At 43.7% G+C, this 24,586-nt stretch overlaps 1 protein-coding gene across 4 annotated transcripts in view; it reads right to left on the minus strand.

Moving 5' to 3' along the window:
- Positions 1-639: 639 nt before the first annotated feature.
- The window catches only part of GFPT1 (glutamine--fructose-6-phosphate transaminase 1), a 58,560-nt gene continuing 34,613 nt past the window's right edge, over positions 640-24,586 (minus strand). For all 4 annotated transcript variants that reach the window (XM_072746135.1, XM_072746134.1, XM_072746138.1 and 1 more), the window contains 9 exons: positions 23,546-23,641; positions 18,373-18,470; positions 13,455-13,575; positions 12,488-12,645; positions 7,086-7,200; positions 6,689-6,816; positions 5,931-6,098; positions 5,117-5,278; positions 640-4,492 (listed from right to left, as the gene is read on the minus strand). In XM_072746135.1, the coding sequence (XP_072602236.1) occupies positions 4,448-4,492; positions 5,117-5,278; positions 5,931-6,098; positions 6,689-6,816; positions 7,086-7,200; positions 12,488-12,645; positions 13,455-13,575; positions 18,373-18,470; positions 23,546-23,641 (1,091 nt within the window). In that variant the 3' untranslated portion in view covers positions 640-4,447. The remainder of the gene's footprint in view (positions 4,493-5,116; positions 5,279-5,930; positions 6,099-6,688; positions 6,817-7,085; positions 7,201-12,487; positions 12,646-13,454; positions 13,576-18,372; positions 18,471-23,545; positions 23,642-24,586) is intronic.

Raw genomic sequence — 24,586 nt, forward strand, 5'->3', positions numbered from 1 at the left:
GTTCTGTAATTAAAAGATTGCCAGATACTACAGAAACTTTAGATTCAGGGTACATGCTGCCTTGCCACTTAGCCACCTTAAATATCTTTCTTTTGCGACTATTAATTCACTTGCGCAAAGTTGCTGATCACTGTCTACACTAGAAGCTTGCTAGAAACAATATATTTTCCCAAAAGAAAATTGCAAAAGACTTGAGAAGGCATAACATCTATGGAGTATGACATCAGAAAAGAGTAGAGCCTTTGTTTCATCTGGTGATCGTTTCTGAAACAACTGGTAAGTTGGAGTGCGGCCATGGAGCTTTGGATTCTATTTATGCAATCATCTCTTCTTTCAAAAAGCAACAATAATGAATTAACTTCTAGTGTCAGAAAAGTTGACTAACAACTAAACACTGGCTACATTCCTAGTGCAATACAATCCTTAACACATCCACAAACAGGTATACACTTCAAATATTGGCAAATTGCTTCAAAATGCAATTCTTGTAAGTTTTGGTAATTTATTCACAGTTCAAGGTTAGAGTTGTTGGACTTACAAGACGTAAGGAAGAAATGACCAAATTAACTAAACATTTATCTTAAAGAACAGGAAACTGAAACAAAGCAGGATTCTAAAATCTCAAACTCACAAGCAGGGTAATTTAAACAAATACCAAAAGCTTTATTTGAGCAGAAGCAAAAAACAAAAGACAGAAAAAAAACAACCAACCAAAAAGTCAACCACAGAACATTTAAAAAGCTAACAGGATCACTTCTATATTCATTCTGAGTACCTTAAGAAAGTTAATTCAAGAATTTCCTAAAACGTTCGCATTAGCCAACATTATGGCAGATTCCGTAACATTGACATCAAGCTATCACAGACTTATAGGTTAATACAGCGTCACTTTACAATCTTGCTGGTCAACTACGATTTTCATTTTAACCCTGGAAGCTTCTGGTTCAAAGTGAATGTTAAGCAGTCCTACTGGTTGTCATGCCATAGATCTGAAGATATGGTTAAGCTCATCAAGCTGGAGAAATACTGATATATTAATAATCCTTAAATATTGTGAGAACAAACTGATGTGTTAATTCTCCTAAACTTGGGATTCTAACACGAAGAACAAGGGAAGTCATCTGAAGCATGTTTCGTCAAGACATATCTGGTAGCCTGGGAGACAAAACCCACTAAATCTGTGGACAGAAGGCTCAGATACCTTCCTCCGTCAGCCCTTCCACTTCTTTGGCCTTCACAAATCCTGTGTGAGCTATGCTTTCTTCTTCTACAAACACTTTTCCAAGGACATTGTGCTTTTTTAGAAAAATCACTTAACTTGTCACACAGGATAGTTAACATCAGTCTTTCCCTTTTATTGCTGTGGTATATCCTAATTTTTTAAACAGATAAAACACTGACTCCAAAGGACTTCCTAAAATATGTTTGTTAAAGCCGACATTTCAGCTGATCTTCCTTCTTTGACGACAATATAAGTTAAGTGCCAAATAAACACTACTAAGGAGCTAAGAAAAAGGGGGGGGGGGCTCCTTTTCCTTCTTCTCATCCTCATGATTAGCTCAGGCCAAGAGAGCTGTATTCAGAAGGATAAGACAGTATCATCTTGGAAACAACCGCCTGCCCCACTGGCACGCCGCGTGTCCGCTCCCCATGCAGGACCAGGGCTCGATGATCACTCGCACACCTCGCCTTCGCCCTTCCTTAGCACACCCGGAAACACGGTCTCCGCAGCCCGCGGCAACAGCTCACTCTACAAAATGCACTTTGTAGCTCCTGTGAACATGATGCGCCCCTGAACGCGGAGCATTCCTTAACACCCAGCTCGCCTCCATTCTACGCCCTCACCCTGGGCCTTGCCAGGTCCTTGTCTTCACCAGCGAGAGGTCGGCCTCGGGACAAGCAGACGTTGCTTTCAACAAGATGTCCTTTCCGGTTCCTGGCACAGGGACTTGCCCATAAGAGGATGCTGACACAGTGACAGCACACTAAAAACGGCTCATGTCAATTTATCTCTTCTCCTTCGCTCCTACAGCACAGGTAATTAAAAAAAAAAAAAAAAAAAAGATAGAAAAGCGAACTGACTGCAAAGTAATCATCATCTACGGGGCCATGTGTGAGCTGCTACACATGACCCCAGCCTGAAAGGGCTCGTGGCGGAGGTCAGGAACGCTAAGTCACATATGAGTGAATCTAAACTTTAAATGTACTACAAGAAAGAACTTTTCATATAAAGGACTCCTTTTGTAGCATATCCTTCTTCAAAAATCAGATTTTCTTATCCTGTTTCACATTGGTTTTAACTGGGCAGGCACACTTATTAGTGATATGCCTCATTACAGTACCTTTTCTGCATTCATAATTAATACATAAAAGCATTTAAAAATCACTACATTAAATAAAGTAAGAAGCAAGAAGGGACAAGAAGGAGAAACTGTTTATTTGGAAAATATCACTTCTTGGTTCTTTAGTATCAGCTTTTGAAATCCAGTTCAGAACGTATCCTAGCTTGAAATGTGCATCTGTGTGTGAAAGATGGACATAGAGGAAGAGGAAAAATAGAGAAATTGAAAACTAATGATTGATCTCAAATATTTGTTCACTTAGAATGCTGACCCAAACTTCAGACCGTTAAGAAACACTACAAACTCATACAAATCACAGACATAAAATGCCAATTTAACAAACATAAAAAATGACACTATACACATACTAAAACTAGCAGGCCTAAACAAAATAATCTCAGAAACAATTAAAATAGGTAAATACAGCTATAGTAGCTATGTATATGATGTAAATAATAACCTTACCTTATTTTTAAAAACAATCAGGTTTCTAGTCTCCATTTAGGACAGTCCTTCCAAACTACCTCAAAATATGCAAGGTATTTTTCTAGACCTAATACACAAGCAGAATCTGGGCTCCCCTTGTAGCAACAGCTATTAGAAAATCTTAACCTCACCAAGAAATTCAAACACAGAAAAAAGAAAAAGCCTGAATTTACTTAAATAATTATGCTAAATACCTTACCTTCACAATTTAAAAGTGAGAACTTTAGAAAGACTTCACCAAGACACAACACACTGCCCTATAGCCCCCAAGATTTGGCCAAAAAGCCCCATAAAAAAATGATTACTCACAACACGTTGGGTGTCTAATATTCTACTCTATTTTATCTAAGTTGTTAATTTCCATTTCTGACGTAAGCCAGCTGAAGGCACCTTGATATCACTTTATTTTTATCTTCTTCATTCCTAAATATATTTCAGGGTAGAACACAGACAACAGAGAACACCTAGGAAGTAATACTATGTTTGATGCAATCCTTCACTAGCATCAGGGTAAAGCACGGCTTTCTCTAACCTAGCCCAGCATATACACTTATAGTCAAACGATTAGTCAAAAGACTTGCAAACCTTCCAAACTACAAAGAACTTCCAACTGGCACGATGGTACTAGTTTTATGCAACAAGGCAGTAAAAAGTTGAAATTCACTACAGGAAATTTTTAAGAGATTTTGGCATATACCAGTACTGATTTACTCTCAGACATCTGATAGCAACTTTGTGTGGTGATTTCAAAGAACAAGTCATTTTAAGAAAAAAAAAACATGAAAAATAAAAAATGATAGACACAAGGAAATAAACAGTTTTAGAAGATGAAAAAACTAGGAGTAGGACACCCCACCTGGAGGTCCCCCATCTTCACACGGAAAATCATGTTGTCAGTCGTCCAAAGCAGCTCAAATTTAAAGTTTGTGCTACGAAACTGTGCAAATACTTGCTGTTAAGAATGGAGAAAACCAATGTACTACCATATTCTAGCTTCCTACGTTAACTCGACCTCCAGATAACCAGCAACAGGTCTGAGACACTCGGGTTAACCTAACTTACATAGAAATCCCACCACGAAAAGCTTTCAGTTTTTAAGTTCTACAGTGTGATTTAAAAAACAAACACAAACAAATTTCAAAACAAATCACAGCATCTTCTAGTTATATGTAAATTTAACAAAACCTTAATTAAATGTCCAAGCATTAGCATACATTGCCACTGGCTTTAGATATTCCAATTAAATGTACTAGATTTTCTTTGGGCTGAATGAATAGAAACATGGTAAAACAAAGGCCAATTATTCTAAAAACATATAATCCTCCCAGATTGAAGTGGAGGGCCTGGAAATCCAACACCCAGCATCCTTTAAAGAAAATGAGAGCTAAATCTCTTGGTGATAATGATTCCAATATAAATTCCATTATTTAAACTCCCCCACAAATTACTGAAAAAATATGAGGTAATTTCACAAAAATCACAAATTGAGTGGAATAATTATAACCGATATATAAATAAGGATTTACTAAAAAAGGCTTCAAGGGGTGATATTTTAAATCAAGGTGTTAAATACAAAAGGTGTCTTGTGTTGCTCAATCGCCCAGAGTTGCAGATGCTCCTTACTCTACAGTTACAGATTTGGCAAGATTCCGGGGAAAATCAACCTGCAAAAGAAGCAACATTTGAAAGATTATATACATTGCAGGGAGAGGAGCGGGTTCTCTAAGCAAATTATTTTTGTGTATAAAACCAGAAAACAACACGTTCATCAACCATCTTAATTACAGACTACAAAGAACTAAAATTAGAAAATGTTGCTGAACAATGTATCTCAAAAATCCTGACACGAGGGAAAGAATTCCCCAGGAGCCGGTTCAGCGCAGGAAGTGCTTCTGTGGTCCTCCATGAAGGGCAGCTTACTCAGAGGACACTAGAAGCGGGTAAGACCAAGAGGTCTGGCTGTCCTAACGACCAGGAGACTGGGAACCCTAGATCCTGCAAGGCGTGGGAGTGTCCCAAAGAACTGCCAACAGCCGGAAACACATGGAGACTCCCCGCCCCGCGGGTAACCTCCAATCACAGAGGCAGGCCCCACGGTGCCTGCGGGTTCTGTGGGTAGGAAAAAGTGAGGACGTAATCTACGAATTGGGCCATGCAAACGTAACAGGTGACAGATACGTATCTGAAGGATTTCTCAAATGCTACTGCTAAAAATTTAGAAGGAAAACTAAGAGTATCAAACCAGGTAAAAAGCCGGCCCCAGATTTCTACGGGAGCCCATCACTTACGTCATAGCCCCTCAGCACAGCAAGGTGGAAAGCCAGCAACTGTAAGGGGATCACACTGAGAATGCCCTGCAAGCAGTCCACTGAGTGGGGCACCTTGATTGTTCTGTTTGTGTTCTTAATGGTCTCAGTATCTTCCTTATCACAAATCACCACTGGGCGTCCCTGGGAAAGACACACGCACATTCAGTGGCAAGCAAAGGTAGAGCAGTTGCACACGAATGTGCAAAGCCCACACTGCACATCTGCACGCAGCCTCACGGGCTCAATCCCATGTGTAACTCAGATTGATTTCACTTGTAGCCAAGAAGCAGAAGCTTTGCAGGGTCCAGTCATTTGTTTAAACTCACACAACTGAGAAATACCAAGCTCAGTACTTGAATCCAAGTCAGCCTGCCTTCAAAGCTCAGCTTCGTAACCACCATTGTGCCCACACGGTAATACCTTGGGGGCTTTATGTAAGAGACAGATGATCTGAAGAAAACTCAGGTAAGCACAGCACCTGAGTAATATTAATGTAAACCCTAGTTTCTCCTGAAATACACTTTTAAGTATACTAACTTAAAAGGGAGCAGCATACACTAATAGAGAGGACAGGACCTGGAGACTAGGACCTCAGTTCTGGTCTTGGTTCTGCTTATTACGAGATCTTTGAGCTGGGTCCTGTCAAAATTCTTCACACCTAAACTCCACATGTCCTGTAAGCCTCCTACTGGGCGCTGGTCTATCAGTTTAAATGTCATAAAATTCAAATAAGCTATAGTAACCCAACTCTTAGACAACCCCAGGGACCGTCCCAGCACAGCCTCTAACGCACCTGCCTGGCCACCACCTGCTGAAGAGCATTCTGACACTTGGCATACGTGTGATCTCTCATGATGATCATGATGACAGGCATCAACTTATCCACCAAAGCCAGAGGGCCATGTTTCAATTCACCAGCAAGGATGCCTTCAGAGTGCATGTAAGTGATTTCTTTGATTTTCTAACAGGAAAGAGCTACATTAGTCTTCAGTTTGTTTTTCAAAAACCCATTCTTAAGTAAATATTACACAAAACATCTGCTGTCTGAAGTCACTACTTATCCACAGTATAAAAGGACCTACACTGGTGTGTAAATATAGGTTAATAGTTATTTATAAACTACCAACAAGTAATGGAAGTTTGAGTGTCTATATAGTAAATAACTACAAGTTTTACAACCACAAAAACTTTTTGAAAATTTTAGATGATCATGAATATATTCACATTACTTTGTAACTGTTCTATTACTTGCCTCACGTTTACCGCGATTAAATCTCACACCTAGAGAACTTAATCTTTTATTTACTCCTATTTGGACAACAAATTAACTCAAGTAACTTGCTAAACCTAAATCCAAATCACAGTGGTAAAATGTACTTTTCTTGATACTCACTTTTCAATTACGTATTGTTACGCTTTTTCCAGATAAGTAATCAGAGTGCATTTTTTACAAAGGGATTTTCAAAAGTCCCACCTATTTCATTCAGTCTAAAAGTAGGACTTCATGCAGGTCCTCAAGTCCAAGATGAAATTATAAGCGAGACGACTTACTAGGGCCCCTTCAAGGCAAGTAGCATAATGATAGCCACGCCCCATGATCAACACTGACTTCTGATGGTACAGTTCTGTTGCCAGTTTCTGAATTTCATCATCCATGCTCAGTACTTCCTTAATCAAATCTGTTAAGAAGTAATATTAACAAAGTCTGTGAAAAAAGGACAACTAACTGACCCAATATCATAACAATAATACACTGGCAGCAACCAACAAAAAGACCAGGGTTTCTATTCTATTCTGTGACACCAGCAAGGGATTTCTAAATACACGGGTTCAAAAGAAGAAAGATCTTTGGGACTAAATAGCTACAAGCCACAGCTTCAGGGATAAGAGACCTCACTCATTAGCCACCCCTCAGACAACAAAAGTCGACAGTGTGAGCTCTTCCTACCGGGCAGCCGCTTCAGTCCAAGCATGATCTCTTTGCGTCTCTCTTGCATGGAGATCCTGTCATCACACATCATGAGGGCAAACATGACAAGGGAAACAAACTGGCTGGTATAAGCCTGCAACACCACAGAAAGGCAGAATTAGCCGCAAGTGCATTTTAAGAACTTGGAATTTTTAATTTATAAAAAGAGGAAAACAAAGAATTCCCTCCCACTGGTTTTATAAATATATATTGCCCCCCCCCCCTTTTTTTTTTTAAAAGGCAGCATTAGTAAAAGCAAACTGAATCAGTAGTTGGGAAATCTATCACTATGCTCCATTTCTGAATTTGAACAAATGATTTAATCTTTATTTCCAAATACAAAAGTTCCTTATAATGCACTGGATGCTTACCAAATCCCCAACGTCTTCAAGAAAGGAGTGGAAACACGCCAGAGGAAGGTGAGCAGAGTGTAAATCTGCACATACATAACCAAATTAGGTTTTTTTATATAAGCCAAAGCACTGGAAGGGTTTTCCCGAGGTACCTGCATTGATTTTGTTGGTTTTTTTTTTTAACTGATCTTTTTTTTTTTTAACTATTGCTTATTGTTTTTCCTCATTTCCATCTTTGTTTTTTTTTCCAGTTTGGCTTGAAAAAATTTTAATCTCAATTGTAGCAAAGTGCGTAGAAATAAGAATAATCATCATTCTTAAGAATAATTACATTCTTAAAAATAATTCTTAAGAATAATTACATTTTAATAACATGGTATTAATAACATTTCTGTACTAAGCCTTTTTAAGTAGGCTCCACAGCCAGCATGGAGCCCAATGCAGGGCTTGAACTCATGACCCTGAGATCAAGACCTGAGCTGAGACCAAGAGTCAGATGCTTAACTGACTGAGCCTCTTAAGTGCCCCTGTACTAAGTCTTTTTAATAGTAGTTGTGATATCTTTTTAATTCATCAGCCATCTAAAGAAACTAAATTTTATGTTTTAAACATTTGAGTTTCTTTTTTTTAAATATATATATTTTTTATTTTTATTTATTTATGATAGTCACACAGAGAGAGAGAATGAGAGAGAGAGAGAGGCAGAGACACAGGCAGAGGGAGAAGCAGGCTCCATGCACCGGGAGCCTGACGTGGAATTCGATCCCGGGTCTCCAGGATCGCAGCCTGGGCCAAAGGCAGGCGCTAAACCGCTGCGCCCCCCAGGGATCCCACATTTGAGTTTATTTATATTTTTATTATTAAATCACTAGGACTACTGTAGTGTGGCCAGCTACAGAGTTATGTGCAATTTTAACAGTAAGAAGTTTATTCCTGGGACACCTGAGTGGCTCAGCAGTTGGGCCTTTGGCTCAGGTTATGATCCCAGAGTCCTGGAATCGAGTCCCACCTCAGGCTCCCTGCATGGAGCCTGCTTCTCCCTCTGCCTGTGTCTCTGCCTCTCTGTGTCTCTCATGAATAAATAAATCTTAAAAAAAAAAAAGAAGTTTATTCTTGGTTTTTTTGTAGATTATAGGCTGAATTTCTATCAGCCTTCTCTGGATAAGGAAATCACTTCATTAGTGAATATTTTCCTGTCATAACGTGGATAATGAGCCTCCTGTATAATGAAATCACAATCTGCTAATGCTCCTTACTGTCCCCATAGTTAAACGAGACTCCCTACTTCCTCTTGCTGAACCTCCCAACTAGTTGCTGCTTACATGTCCCCCACAGCTACCTGTGTGACCTCTGTGTTACGACGTGTTCCACTAGCAGGCTGGGGTTTTCTCCCCAAAGCACTGACACGGACTTGCATGCAGTCCCTTGCCTTCAGGCTAACAAGCACACCTGTATTCTAAATTCCAGTCCCTTCTAATCTACCTTTTCCTACTGACATTTACTCTTCAATAAACCAATTCATCACAAAACATTTGATCAGGAAAAGGGAAGAGACCCAATATCTAGGACCCCTGGGATACCTACACTGTTTCCAATTCTTTGTGTTTCTTTTTGTTTGTTTGTTTGTTTAAGATTTTATTCATTTATTTGACAGAAAGTGAGAGAGAGCAAGAGAGAACACAAGCGGGGGGCAGGAGGAGGGCAGAGAGAGAGAAAGAGAGAGGGAGAAGCAGGTTCCCTGCTGAGCAGGGAGCCCAGATGCAGGGCTCGCCCAGGACCCCGGGATCATGACCGAGCCAAAGGTAGATGTTCAACCAACATCTTGAAGGGCCCCAGGCGCCCCTTCTTTCCAATTCACACTAATCCAATGAGTTCTAGTTCCTCCAGCCCATGACTAAAAATGTTACTCTACAGAGTAATGTTTCCTTATTTGGACTTAAGACATCTCAACCTTGGTTTTCAAGTATGAATATTAAAATAAAATAGATTTAATGCACACATTTTTCTATTGCATTCCCATTACAGCTTAATTTCCAATTTCATGTTTTTCATTTCATCAATATACACCAGAAAACCAATTATAAGAAAAGTAAGGTACACCTCACACTTAGAATTTACTGAGGTTTGAAAGAATTCACCAGGAAAATGTTGATTCTGAACTTTTAAACTTGTTTTACTTTATGTTCTGCCAAAAGTTATATTGGTTTATTTTTAAAAATCAACAAAAGTCAGTACTGTGGTTAAATTTTAAACACCTGCAATAACATATAAAAACTGCTAAATCTGCACGTTTATGTCCATCAATTCCTACAGAAATATCAAATTGTCTATGGTCTGATATTAGGAGAAACTTAGTCATCTCTCTCTCTCTAATCCTAACAGATTTTCAGGCAAAGTTGGGGACTCATGATCAAGATTATAGAATTCTTGGGCTGGATCCATCACAGGGTCAGGGATTAGGACCGATGATGAACTTCTTTGATCATCTATTAGCATATAAACTTGTATTTGCCATTCGGAAACGGTCTATGACTAAGCACTGCAAAACTTTTATAACTCCAAGCCCAGGAAGTCTAAGGCAGTTGAAGAAAACAAAATTACTTTAGAGTTCAAGAAAAATTAAAGTAACACTAAACTGCCATACTTCCTAAAATTTTCAAGGGAGCTATTTTTTTAAATCAGTTAATTAAAATATATGTACTATGAGAAGATGCTTATTTTCTTATTACAAGATGTAACCACTGGGGGAGACTGAGGGAGAAGTACACGGCCTTGTCTGTACTATCTTTGCAACTTCCTATGAACCTTCAGTTATTTCAAAATAAAAAGACCGTATAAAAAAGGACCTGCAAAAAAGAAAACTACTGCTAGAAATAACAACATGAAAAAAATCTCAAAAACATCATTGGTGAAACCCTTGTTTCACCACGTGTTAAACAGAAGGAGCCAGACACAAAAGACATGTATTATACAATCTCGTTTACAAAAAACCTCTGGAAGATGACACAGGGTAGCAGGAGAAAGCAACTGTAGCTGCCTTGGGCGGGAGTGGGGGTTGACCGTAAGGCGGCACAGAGGAACTTGTTCAAGTGAGTTAGTCTAAAACAGGACCGTGGCCACAGTTACACAGCCAAACTTACTAAAACTACATACCTAAAATCGGTGAGTGTTATGATGGTGAAATTTATACCTCCATAGAGCCGCGGGAAAAAATGTTAATGGTACAATCTGGGTGAGGAGTATATGGGTGTGAATATAAAATTCCTTTCACTTTGCTGTTTGAAAATCATAATAAAATGTTTAGAAAATTAAAGTTTTTGTGAACAACAGAATTAGAAATAAAAAAAAGTGTCCTGCCCCTGACAGCTCACAGTTCAAGAAAGATTTTAGTAAAAAGGTAAGTCAATGGCACCCATGCACTGGTGAGCCCATATTCCACATAGCCCGTGGTGAAGCCCTGTTCCACCATGTGTTGTGAATAAAGGAGCCCTGGAATTCCAATCCCTGATCAAAGCTGTCTGTCTGGATTCTGTTCCAAAAATCCATAAGCTGCTGCTGAGGGAGGCTGGTTATTTATTCAGGCACAGAATGGAAACCCAAGCACAAACATCTTACATGTTTTAATTACCACATGGAGAAAATTCAGGTTTCAGCTTTCTGTAAATTACAGTGTTAGCAACATCAAAGTAACCAAGAAACAAAAAACCTCACTCAGAGTTTTTACATAAGAATCACAGATTTTCCAAAAAAGAAAAAATTCTGAGGTTCTTTAAAAGGAAAAAAAAATTCAAATGTGATTTTGTACATCATCTTCCACATACCCTTAATTAGAATCAAATCCACTGATACCTAAGCATCTTATTAGACAATCAGCAGGAAATATTACATTTAAGCAGAAAAACAGAAATGTTGAAATCATAAAGAGTACTACAACTGTGGACAGAGAACATCTTTTGCATTTATAGATCTAAGATTCCTATTTTTATGACTAATACTAAATTTATGCATATTCCAATTTCAAAGAGCAAAGTAGTTTCAACAGGTCTTAAGGGACGCCTGGGGGGCTCAGGGGTTGAGCGTGTGCCTGCGGCTCAGGCCATGACCCCGGCGTCCTGGGATCAAGTCCCACATCAGGCTCCTCTCAGGGGGCCTGCTTCTCCCTCTACCTGTGTCTCTGCCTCTCTCTCTGTGTCTCTCAGGAATAAATAAATAAAATATTTTTTTAAAAAAGTCTTAAAAAAGTCTCCACAGATATAGTATCCAAAGAGAAGCAGATATTGTCATATAACACTCATTTTGATTTTTTTAAATAGGCAGATTGTATGCCAAAAAGTGCACACCCTCTTACAAACTTTCACGGGTAGCGTGTATATTTAGGCATGTGTATTAGAAGCTATGAGTATCTAAATAAAAATTTATTATTAGAATTAAAAATAATTAAAAATTAAATGTGGGATCCCTGGGTGGCGCAGCGGTTTGGCGCCTGCCTTTGGCCCAGGGCACAATCCTGGAGACCCGGGATCGAATTCCACGTCTGGCTCCCGGTGCATGGAGCCTGCTTCTCCCTCTGCCTGGTGTCTCTGCCTCTCTCTCTCTCTCTCTCTCTCTCTCTCTCTGTGACTATCATAAGTAAATAAAACTAAAAAAAAAAATAAAATAAAAAATAAAAAAAATAAAAATTAAATGTATTAAGCTGGGTGTTTCTGTTATTTCTCTAATTTTCTACTCTACCTAATAGAAGAAGAGGACCTGCACTTACCATGTACCCCACTGTACCCGCAAGAGGAACATAAGTGATGAATGGAAACAGACAGCATGTATGTTAGATCCTCTGTCCCTTTTAATGGGACTGAGGGAGGGAACAGTGTTTTATCTACTACGGACCATCCAGCCTTACGACAATTACAATTGTAAGGACTTAAACTGTAAGGACTCTGTAAGTTCTACCAAATGAACCAGAAGGTATGGATGAGGGTGTCCCAGCAGCACTACAATCAGACAGGTGAGGGAACTAAGTCAGCAACTTACCTTCGTGCTGGCCACGCCGATCTCGGGCCCAGCATTAATGTGAACCCCACAGTCTGTCTCCCTGGATATGGAGCTGCCCACCGTGTTTGTGATCCCCACAGTTAAGGCTCCTCTCTCCTTGCAGTACCGAAGACCCATCAGGGTGTCTGCGGTCTCACCTATGAAAGCAGGAAGATAAAAGTCACAGAGCAGTCAGCAGACACAGTTTCTTAGATGCAAAAACAAAAAAACTGACTACACTTTCGACAGTATCATTTGCTTAAGTAAAATTTAAAACATGCCCTTGGGGCACCTGTGGCTCAGTGGGTTGAGCATCCGACTCTTGATTTTGGCTCAGGTCATGATCTCAGGGTCATGAGATCAAGCCCCACATCGGGTTCCACATTCAGTGTGGAGTCGGCTTCAGATTCTCTCTCTCTCTCTCACTCCACACTCCCCCACACCCAGCTCACACAATGCTCTCTAAATCTTAAAAAAAAAAACCCAAAAATATGCACTTCAAAATAATAAATTTGTAAAACTTTTAATAGTAAGTTCCTATTTTTTAGGATCTCCTTTCCTTGTCTTTGAAAATTCACCCCTTTAAGTGTAAAATGTGTTAATTTTCTAATTCATAAGGAATTATGTAATATCAAAATAAATCTGTGTTTGTCAAATCATCTGCAATACTTGTATATCTTTAAATGTCAATTTTTGCCAAGACATGCTGTAATTAGGGATCCCTGGGTGGCTCAGCAGTTTGGCGCCTGCCTTTGGCCCAGGACATGATCCTAAAGTCCCCGGATCGAGTCCTGCGTCGGGCTCCCTGTATGGAGCCTGCTTCTCCCTCTGCCTGTGTCTCTGCCCCCTGCCCCCTCTATCATGAATAAATAAATAAAATCTTTTTTAAAAGTCTTTTTTAAAAAAAAGACATGCTGTAATTATTAGAATGACTTTCCTTTCCTTCAAGTCTTTAAAATTAGCATACCTGACTGACTAATGAAAAAGCAAACATCATCTCGAAAAACTGGTGTGTTTCTATCCAGGAAATCACTGGCAAGCTCCACCATAACAGGCAACTCAGTCAGCTCTTCGAGAACTTGACGTGTCTGCAGAGAAAAAGAGAACTTCCTCATATAAGCTTCAAATACTTTCTTGCTGGACTTCCTTGGATTCAATGTACACTTTTCATTTTTTTCTGATTATGAAAGTGATACACATGCATTGTTAGAAAATACAAACAGTATTGATTAAAGCATAAAAAAAAATCATCAAAATCCCACCAGTCAGGACACAAGTGCTGTTAACATTTTACTACAAGTCTCTTTAGACAGGTATCAATGCATGTATTCTTAAAAGCAAATATACCCGCACATATAAAATGTTTTGAGAAGCAGAAAAAAGCACTGTTCTCAGTTAGCTTGTATATTATCTCTAATTTCCCAATTCCTAATCTTGAAATGACAATTCATATAATACCAAGTCACTGAGAGATTTCAAATGAGATAAAACACAGATACATAAACACCTCACAAATTAAACACTTCAGAAATACTATGTATTCATAAATGGTACTGTTTCCAAAAAAATCAATACACTTTAGAAATCCTACTTAAGCTCACTATTTCCAAACTGTGTAGTGTGAAGACCAAGTAGAGGGCAATATGCTTTTATGCAAACAGCACCTTAGCACTTCTTTCCCTAATTTCCATTTTAATTCAATTTCTTCTACTCTAAACATCAGAAAATTTAAAATAATAGAAAAAACAACTTTTAGGTAGCAAAAATTTTAGGCCCTACAGGTGCATATATTTAGTTATGGTGGAGGAGACCACCTGCTTCTGCAGGAAAAGGGCCCCAGCTGTCTCTTGCCCTGTCACTGCATTCTTCCTTCCAGCAGTGAGGAACTGAACAGGTTTCCTTCCTTCACATCCCTTTAACTTTCTTGTCCACAAAAGTAAACTAAACTGTTTTGTTCTGTTAACTTTGGTTTGACACCTTAATCTTTTCCACTAATGTATTTTACTAATTATACATAAATAGGTTACTGATCCTAACATGCTGAACATTTCCCTTCAAATAGAAATCAAATTTTACCCTCTCATTTATAATATAAATGTTACACTAGAATTAAATTCTTCAAAGAGAAAGATACAAATAGCAACTTACCAGATATTTTTAAATATACCCCAAAAAAGTAAACTCAAGGTTTATCTGTGCTAATAAATGTCTTTTTCTTTCAGTGGAAGCAACTCTTAATGAATACACAGAATGACATATTTGCATCATAAGGGACTAATATACTGTTATAAATTCTATTGTAGGTCACTGTAAAAACCCAGACACAATTAACGTTTTGAAAAGAAAACTACACTTAGGATGATTTTGATTGTTATTGTTCAGGATACATATTAAATAACAAAGCATTTATGCGTATGTCATTCATTTTGAGCCCCACCCAAAAAACCCACAAAACTAGATAGAACAGAATTAACGACACTATTTTGCATGATAAACCACAAAGGGACTTCGAATGTTTGTTAATTATAGTAATCTCAGCAGCTACCAAAAAACAAAACAAAACAAACCTTACATTTTCTCAAATTTCATAATTAGAGAATTCTAACATAGCATATAATTTCTGCCCTAAAATTCAGGTTTAGCATCAGAAGAAACATTTAATCAAATCTTTTACTTCTGAATAGAGGGCTCATTCATTAACAACAGACTAAGCCGCAGGGAACTGGCCAATCCCTTCATTTATATTTTTTTAATTCATCCTTTCTTTTCCTATGTTCAAAACAAGCTCTTTCTTAGAGCTCTCCCCTTCAATACCACCTAGACTTTACTTTTCATTTTAAAGATTTTATTTATTTGAGAGAGAGAGAGAGAGAGAGAGCATGAGCAGGGTGAAGGGCAGAGGGAGAAGGAGACCCTGCTGAGCAAGGAGCCCAAGGCAAGGACGTGGGGCTCAATCCTGTGACCCTAGGATCATGACCTGAGCCGAAGGCAGACACTCAGCCCACTGAGCCACCAGGCACCACAGACTTTCTTTAAACCAGGTGATTTGGGGAGTGGGTGGGTTAGAGAACTGAGATGCAAGGGCTGGACAACCGGCCAGTTTCCACCACTAGTTACATGACTGGCTCCCATAAGTACAGATCATAGATATTTTTGCCCCAGCAAATAAAAATTACTATGTCATAAACTTTGGAATCAATTCTAGAAGTAGAAAGCCAATGTGTAAGGGTCTTCTGTACTCGTGGGAGTTGACACCAACAGCACTATAAATGTCATCTTTATAAGAAAACCTCATGTGGATCTGATTTATTGGCCTAAAAGAACATTATATTCCTGCACTCCTGCACTGACAACCAACACACATCTTTGATACAGAATTTCAGCTTCCCAAAAATTAACTCGAAATGGATTAAAGATTTATTTTATTTTATTTTAGATTAAAGATTTAAATGTAAGGCCTAAGACCACAGACTTCCTAGAAAAAAAAACAGGAACTAAGTTCCCTGACATGGGTCTGTGATGACTTCTTATCTATGACACCTAAAGTACAAGCAACAAAGTAAAAAATAAAAAAGTGGGAGTACATCAAACTAAAACAAAAGAAACCATCAGCAAAGTGAAAAGCCACACTATAGAATGGGAAAAATATTTGCAAACCATGTTATCTGATAAGGGACTAATATCCAGGGGATCCCTGGGTGGCGCAGCGGTTTGGCGCCTGCCTTTGGCCCAGGGCGCGATCCTGGAGACCCGGGATCGAATCCCACGTCGGGCTCCCGGTGCATGGAGCCTGCTTCTCCCTCTGCCTGTGTCTCTGCCTCTCTCTCTCTCTCTCTGTGACTATCATAAAAAAAAAAAAAAAAAAAAAAGGGACTAATATCCAAAATATACAACTGAAAGAAAAAAAAAAAAACTAATCCAGTTTAAAAATGGGCAAAAGACCTGAACATACATTTCCCCAAAGAAGATATACAAATGGCCAACAGGTACATGAAAAGATGCTCAAAATCACTAGTCCTTAGGGTAATGCACTTTAAAACCACAATGAGGGCAGCCCAGGTGGCTCAGCGGTTTAGTGCTGCCTTCAGCCCAGGGCCTGATCCTGGAGACCCGGGATGGAGTCCCTCGTCGGGCTCCCACGTGGAGCCTGCTTCTCCCTCTGCCTGTGTCTCTGCCTCTCTGTGTCTCTCATGAATAAGAAAAAAAATAATCTTTTAAAAATAAATAAATAAATAAATAAATAAATAAATAAAACCACAAGGAGACAGCTCATGTCTGTAGGCATAGCCATCATCAAAAAGATAAGAAATAACAGACACTGTGTTGATGTGGAGAAAAGGGAACCCTGAACACTGTGGGTGGGAATGTGAATTGGTGCAGCCACCACGGAAAACACTATGGAAGATCCTGAAAAGATTAAAAATAGAGCTACCATATGATCCAGCAATTCTGATTATGTGGATATCAAAGGTAAAGAAGACACTAACTTGAAAAGCCATCTGCACCCTCAGGTTCTCAGCAACATTCTTCTCAAAAGCCAAGACAAAGAAACCACCTAGGGTCCCATCAATTGCTGAATGGATAAAGTTGTGGTGTGTACGTACATGTGTGTATACACACACACACACACACACACACACACACAGTGAGGAATATTATTCAGCTGTGAAAAATGAGGAAATCCAACCATTTGGGACAACATGGATGGATCTTGAGGGCATTACGCTAAGTGAAACAAGTATCACAGACAAAAATAAATACTGTATGATTCACCTATATGTGGAATCTTTTATGTAAAACAAAAACTAATAGAAAAAGGGATCAGACTGGTGGTTACTAGAATTTGGGGCTGGGAGAGGGGAGATCGGAGGAAGGAGGTAAAAGGTACAAACTTTCAGTTATAAGATAAACACGAGGCTGTAACGTACAACAGGATGACGACTGCAAACACTGCTGTAGGATACACAGGAGAGTCCAGACAGTAAATCCTAAGAATTCTCATCACAGAGAAAAACGTCTTGTTTTTATTGTACCTTTATGAGAAGATGGATGCTAACCGAACCTACCGTGGCCATCACTTCACGATAGATCTAAGTCAAACCACCAAGCTATACGTCTTCAACTTACACAGTGATGTATGTCTGTTATTTCTCAATAGAATTGTAAAAAATTTAAATAATTTTTTTAAATTAGCTTTCAAGAGAATAAAGAACAAAGTCTGACGAGAATCAGACTTCCTTCGTTTGCAGAAATGTGCCTACCCAGTAAAATCCTGTTGAGGTTCACACATGTTACCAGCCATCTGTCTGAGCCGAGGAAATGATAAGCAAAACCTAAGGACTGCTCCTATGGAAGTCTCTCTGCAAGAAACACTTTGCCTGGGACGCCTCGGTGGCTGAAGGGTTGAGCGTCTGCCTTCCGCTCAGGCCGTGACCCTGGGGCCCCGGGATCAAGTCCCGCATTGGGCTCCCTGCAGGGAGCCTGCTTCTCCCTCTGCCCCTCTCTCTGGGTCTCTCATGAATAAATAAATAAATCTTGAAAAAGAAAAAGAAAAAGAAAAAGAAAAAGAAAAAGAAAAAGAAAAAGAAAAAGAAAAAGAAAAAGAAAAGGAAAAAGAAAAGGAAAAAGAAAAGGAAAAGGAAAAAGAAAAAGAAAAACACTTTGCCTTCCATGAAGTCACTGCAGGTCGTCTACCTGAATATCCAAGTCTTCCACTTATAAATAATTCCAAGCAGCTCTTAACATTTCTGCCCCCAACTGTCCTGATTTTTGTCTTAATAACATGAAAAGGTAACACGGTGTTTTAACAAAGCAGAGCCTCACGTGGTACGTTACAGACGCCTTCTAATATCCAACATCAGCTAAAATCTTAAGCAGCCACTTACTGCTACACCAGCGTGATAACTTGTCCCACAGGCAATAAGAATGAGACGCCGACACCTCTGGATCTCCTTAATGTGATCCTTCAAGCCGCCCAAATTCACTGAAATGAAATTTTGAATAGAATTATTTAGGAAAGAACCACATGAAACAGGCAGCCACTTCTCGTGAGTGTCCGCCGCCAACGGGGAAACACCACCACCGTTTAAATTCATATTCCTTTCCGGAAGTGCAGTGGTCTCTGGTTTTGAAAACCAAGCAGGTCACGAGTGGGCTGCCCGCCCCAGCCCTGCGGTGCCCGCCCAGCCCGCGGGCCCACACCCGGGGGCACCCACGAGCTCAGCAGGGGCCGGGGCGGGACTGCCCGCCAGGGGTGGGGTACAGGACGCGGGCAGGTTTGTCAACTCTGGGAAGGAGGCGCCAGCACCGGCGCGTTTCCTCCCGCCTGCCGAGACCGAAGCTCCCAGGAGTCTCCCCAGGCGGCCGAAGCGCTCTGAGCAGTGCTGCCCGGCCCCTTCCCGCCCTCCCTGGGGGCGCCACCTTGCACCCTGCACCCCGCAGCTGAGGGCAGCGCCCACCGCCCGCCTCCCACCTCCCCGCCGGCCCCACAGCCACAGCCCGCCCACACCTTTCAGCCTCCAGAGATTTCTCCGTGTGCTTTGAAGGCCACCTGCTGGAGAAACACCCCACCACGAGCCCGGGTCTCTGCGGTGACAAATTCTCACTCAACATCCACTCAATTTTTCAACCCGTATTTCCTGCATACCCGGGGCAGGCCACCTGGGCGCCTCGCTCTCCTTGCTCCCCTCACTCCCCTCACCCTCCCACACCTCGTCCCCGAGTCCGTCTTCTTGGCCGCACATGCACACCCCCGGGTGGCACCTCTTGTGTCTGACACCCCGTGGGCTGTCTCCCCACCGTGGGGCTGTCCACACCCGTCGTCTGTCCACACCCCGTGGGCTGTCTACACCCTGTGATCTGTCCACACCCCGTGGTCTGTCCACACCCCGTGGGCTGTCTACACCCCGTGATCTGTCCACACCCCGTGGGCTGTCCACACCCCGTGATCTGTCCACACCCGTGGTCTGTCCACACCCTGTGATCTCTCCACACCCCGTGGGCTGTCCACACCCCATGGTCTGTCCACACCCCGTGGGCTATCCACACCCTGTGATCTGTCCCACCCCATGGGCTGTCCACACCCCGTGGGCTGTCCACACCCCGTGGGCTGTCTACACCCTGTGATCTGTCCACACCCCATGATCTGTCCACACCCGTGGTCTGTCCACACCCCGTGATCTGTCCACACCCCGTGGGCTGTCCACACCCCGTGATCTGTCCACACCCCGTGGGCTGTCCACACCCCGTGATCTGTCCATACCCCGTGGGCTGTCCACACCCCGTGATCTGTCCATACCCCGTGGGCTGTCTACACCCTGTGATCTGTCCACACCCCGTGGGCTGTCCACACCCGTGATCTGTCCACACCCCGTGGGCTGTCCACACCCGTTGTCTGTCCACACCCCATGGGCTGTCTACACCCTGTGATCTGTCCACACCCCGTGGTTTGTCCACACCCCGTGATCTGTCCACACCCCGTGGTCTGTCCACACCCCGTGATCTGTCTACACCCCGTGATCTGTCCCACCCCGTGGGCTGTCCACACCCCGTGATCTGTCCACACCCCGTGGTCTGTCCACACCCCGTGATCTGTCCACACCCCGTGGGCTGTCCACACCCCGTGGGCTGTCCCACCCCGTGGGCTGTCCACACCCCGTGGGCTGTCCACAACCTGTGGGCTGTCCACACCCCGTGATCTGTCCACACCCCGTGGGCTGTCCACACCCCGTGATCTGTCCACACCCCGTGGGCTGTCCACACCCCGTGGGCTGTCCACACCCCGTGATCTGTCCACACCCCGTGGGCTGTCCACACCCCGTGGGCTGTCCACACCCCGTGATCTGTCCACACCCCGTGGGCTGTCCACACCCCGTGATCTGTCCACACCCCGTGGGCTGTCCACACCCCGTGGTCTGTCCACACCCCGTGGGCTGTCTATTGTGCCCCTGCTCTCTATCTCCCCACACTTTGTTCTACCTTCACAGGTTATGATATAAACCAATACATAAGTTTTGCTTTTTATTTTTCTGAGTAATCTTGTGTCCTCCTTTTTACATTTCAATACTAAGAGGACATGTCATACTTCTCTATTTTTAAAACACCAGCCAAGTAAACGATCTAAGGAAAGCACCACCACGAGCCCCAGCAGAGTCACAGCCGGCCTGGGTGAGAGCCTGGCGCCCAGCTCCCCCCGCAGCCCAGGTCCCCCCGCGGCCGATGCTGAGAGCTCGGGGGGACGGCGAGCAGTACTCGCGGGGCCTCCCGCCGCGCAACGCGGAGCGGTGTGGACGGACACGGTGTGAAAGCCGGGAGACCGTCAGAGACGCCGGTACTTTGGACGGTGACCAAGAATGACGCGAAGGAAGCGGGTGAGACGAGCTGGGCGACGCTACCTCCCTGGAAACTGGCAGGCCCCCGAGGCCGGGAGGCGATGCTCTCGGGGGCCGGGCTCCAAGCAGCAGGGCCCGAGCTCGGCTCGTGAAGCGCAGGGACGTGGGCTCCGCAAGACGCTCACGCCGACGGGGCGCATGTCCTTACCTTTACAATGGAAGAGCGAACAGCTCTCCGGCTTGTAGGACAACTTTACGAGGCGCATAGCGCTGACAAAAGGGCTTTCTGGGCATTTCTCTCCCGTCTTCCCTTGCGGAACTCCTCTGTTCCTGCTCTTTCTTCCATAAACACCGGAACAGGCCCTGCTGCTGGTGGCCTGGGTCCTCCGCTCCCCGCAGCAGCAGGTGCCGCTGCCGTCTCCCCGCCTCCCCCCTCCCGCGGTCACCCCAGGCCCGGCCTCCCACGGGGGCTCTCGGGGTGCGCTTGGGCCTGCTGACGGCTCTGCATGGCCTACACGGGGCCCCGCACAGCATGCCAACGTCCACGGACGCCCGGCGGCGCCCCGTCTCCCCTCAGACCCCGCCCTCACTCCTCTCCGCGTGCAGCGTGGCGAACTAGACGGCACCCCGCCCCGACAGCGGGCACCCCGCCCCGACAGCGGGCACACCGCCCCGACAGCGGGCACCCCGCCCCGACAGCGGGCACCCCGCCCCGACAGCGAGCATACCACCCCGACAGCGGGCACACCACCCTGAGAGCGGGCACCCCACCCCGACAGCGGGCACCCCACCCCGACAGCGGGCACACCACCCTGACAGCGGGCACACCACCACCACCCCGACAGCGGGCACACCACCACCACCCCGACAATGGGCACACCACCCCAACAGCGGGCACACCACCACCACCCTGACAGCGGGCACACCACCCCGACAGCGGGCACACCACCACCACCCCGACAATGGGCACACCACCCCAACAGCGGGCACACCACCACCACCCTGACAGCGGGCACACCACCCCGACAGCGGGCACACCACCACCACCCCGACAATGGGCACACCACCCCGACAGCGGGCACACCACAACCACCCTGACAGCGGGCACCCCACCACCACCCCGACAGCGGGCACACCACCACCACCCCGACAGCAGCACACCGCCCCAACAGCTCGCTGCCCGTCCTCCTCCCCCCGCGGCTCCCACATCCTCCTCACCCTCCATCCTCACGGCTCACGCCTGCCTCCGAAGGCCCTGCCCACAGATTTCTTCTCTCCTCCAAATTCAACACTGAACTTGAAATATTTCAACATTAAACTGTTTCTGGTGTCATTTATCGTATTTTACCTTTCTTTAAATAAGTCTACATTCACCCCCTTGCAGATTTATAAGAACCTCAGAGAGGCCGTCTCAGAACAACTGTGCAGCATGCGGTTCTGAACAGATGCTCAACCTGGACTTCAGCTTCAATAAATCTCTCCCGCTGAGAAAGTCTGATGCTGCTCGGAAAAGAGGAAGATACAGAGACAGCATTTACTCAGAGAAATCATTATTAACAGGACTCAATACTGTACGGACGACACGCAGACTCAGGGAGAGATTTTTGCACACCAGCAACTATTTCTCAAAAACTTGTTAATGCTGAGAAGCTTCACCGAAAGTCTGTTAAACTGTTGATTTAGCCGGTCACGATGAATACACGGTGTTCCAAAAATGTGATCTCCCAATAAACAGTTCACAGACACCTGAGGACCTCAGAAAGTCATTCTCAAACTCATCTCTGCAAGGGACACGAACTCCCGTGACACCCGGTCCAGGCAGTTTCCGGAAACAAGACCAGAGCAGCACTCAGCCCATCTTAAACAGGAAGGGGAAGCACACGCCCGGAGAGCCTGTGGGCAAGTTCACACCTTCCCTCACTTAGAAGCTGAGAGAATCTGGGCTGAGCAGGCACACGGGAGCTTCCCCCGAGGGGCCCAGGCCTCGCTCCTCCTGGAACTGGCGGTGCCACAACCGCCCCTACCACGGAGCAAGGGCCCAGCAGCGGCGTTCTGAAGGGAAAGGAGGTTAAGAGCTCTTCACGGCACACCACACCAGAGGACCTCCCCACCCCCACCGGAAAATCCTGCTAACACTCCTGTGACAGTTTTCAAATGCGACTTTCTAGTCATTCTTTACATTTTGTATGACCTTATTGAGATACGTCACATACCACAAATTCACCCTCTTAAAGTGTACAATCAGTGGTCTTTAGGATATTCGGAGCGGCGCAACTGTCACCACTATCCAATTTTAGGGCATCAGCACCCATCCCAAATCCCATACCCATTAGAATCCCTCCCCCACCCCTGGCCCTGCAGCCTCTGGCAACCATTCGTTCTTACCTCCCCCCTTTTATTGAGGTAAAATATCCGTAGCGTAAATGCAACGTTGAACAATCCTTAAGCATGCAGTTCAGTGGCATTACGCATTCACACTTGTGCAGCCATCGCCACCATCCATCCCCAGAACTTCCTCATCTTCCCAAACAGAAGCCCTCTCCCCACCCCCGAGCCCCACTCACCATCCCCCTCACTGTCCTAGCTACGCCCCCACGAGTAGAACAACACCGGCGCCCCTGGAGGCTGCAGCCACAGCCTCCTCCACGGCTGGGAGGGACAATGACCCTTCAGGCTGCCACTGCCACCCCCACAGGACCCCCTGAAGTCATCATTCATGTTTGATTACCAGTGTAGTCATCAAAGTTGACTCTTCCTCTCATCGTGTTCACAACGGACTCAGGCTGCTCAAAAATTTCCTTTTGCATAAATGAGCTGAAGTTGCCTAAAGTAACAGAAATTATATCATTAAGAAAAGAAATTTGTACACAACCAAAAGTCTACCTCCTGGAACAGAACCTTAGTAAATGAAACAAGGGCTCATGCGATGGAGCACAATATTCACATGGGACATTTTACCCAATGTGAAGAAAAATAATCAAGTAAGGAGGAAAATTCGCTTTATTAATAACTTTATACCTAAAATACGCAGTTAGAGCAAAACAGAGGAAGGGGACAAACTTAAGATTTAGAGTCAGATCTAGGTTCAAACCATAGTTCTATCCTCCAGCACCTAAATGGCTCTGGAGAAACTCCTTTATCTGTAAGCACAGTGACTACTTCACGGCGCTGTAGTGTGGATATAGGGCACACCCGACATAGAGCAGCTATGTAATAAATGGTGGCTTCCAGCCCACCTCCACCCCGTGAGAAAGGAGAATAAAAATTAAGACCATAATAATCTTAACAACAGCAAACATAATGTAGGGCTCACTAAGGGTGTTCTGTTCTGAAGGCTCTACATAAATCAGCTCTCTTCAACCTTAATGAGGCAGGTCCTATTATCCCCATTTTACATATGAAAAAACTGAAGCACAGAAAGTAAGAGAGGAATAAGCCTTATAAAGTATCTTAAAAATATCAAGTGCTACTTAATCAATCTCTCTTTTTTTAAAGATTTTATTTATTTATTCATGATAGACATAGAGAGAGGGAGGCAGAGACACAGGCAGAGGGAGAAGCAGGCTCCATGCAGGGAGCCCAACATGGGACTCGATCCAGGGACTCCAGGATCACGCCCTGAGCTGAAGGCAGGCGGTAAACCGCTGAGCCACCCAGGGGTCCCCTTTTAATGTTAGAAACAGAACCATGAATTAGTCTAAAGAACAACTACTTGAAGATCAGCAGGTAATTTTTCCAAAAAGTCATCCCTTTTTTGGGGTCACCCGCT

The sequence above is a fragment of the Vulpes vulpes genome, unplaced genomic scaffold (genome assembly GCF_048418805.1).
Source record: "Vulpes vulpes isolate BD-2025 unplaced genomic scaffold, VulVul3 u000000657, whole genome shotgun sequence".
NCBI classification, from domain to species: Eukaryota; Metazoa; Chordata; class Mammalia; order Carnivora; family Canidae; genus Vulpes; species Vulpes vulpes.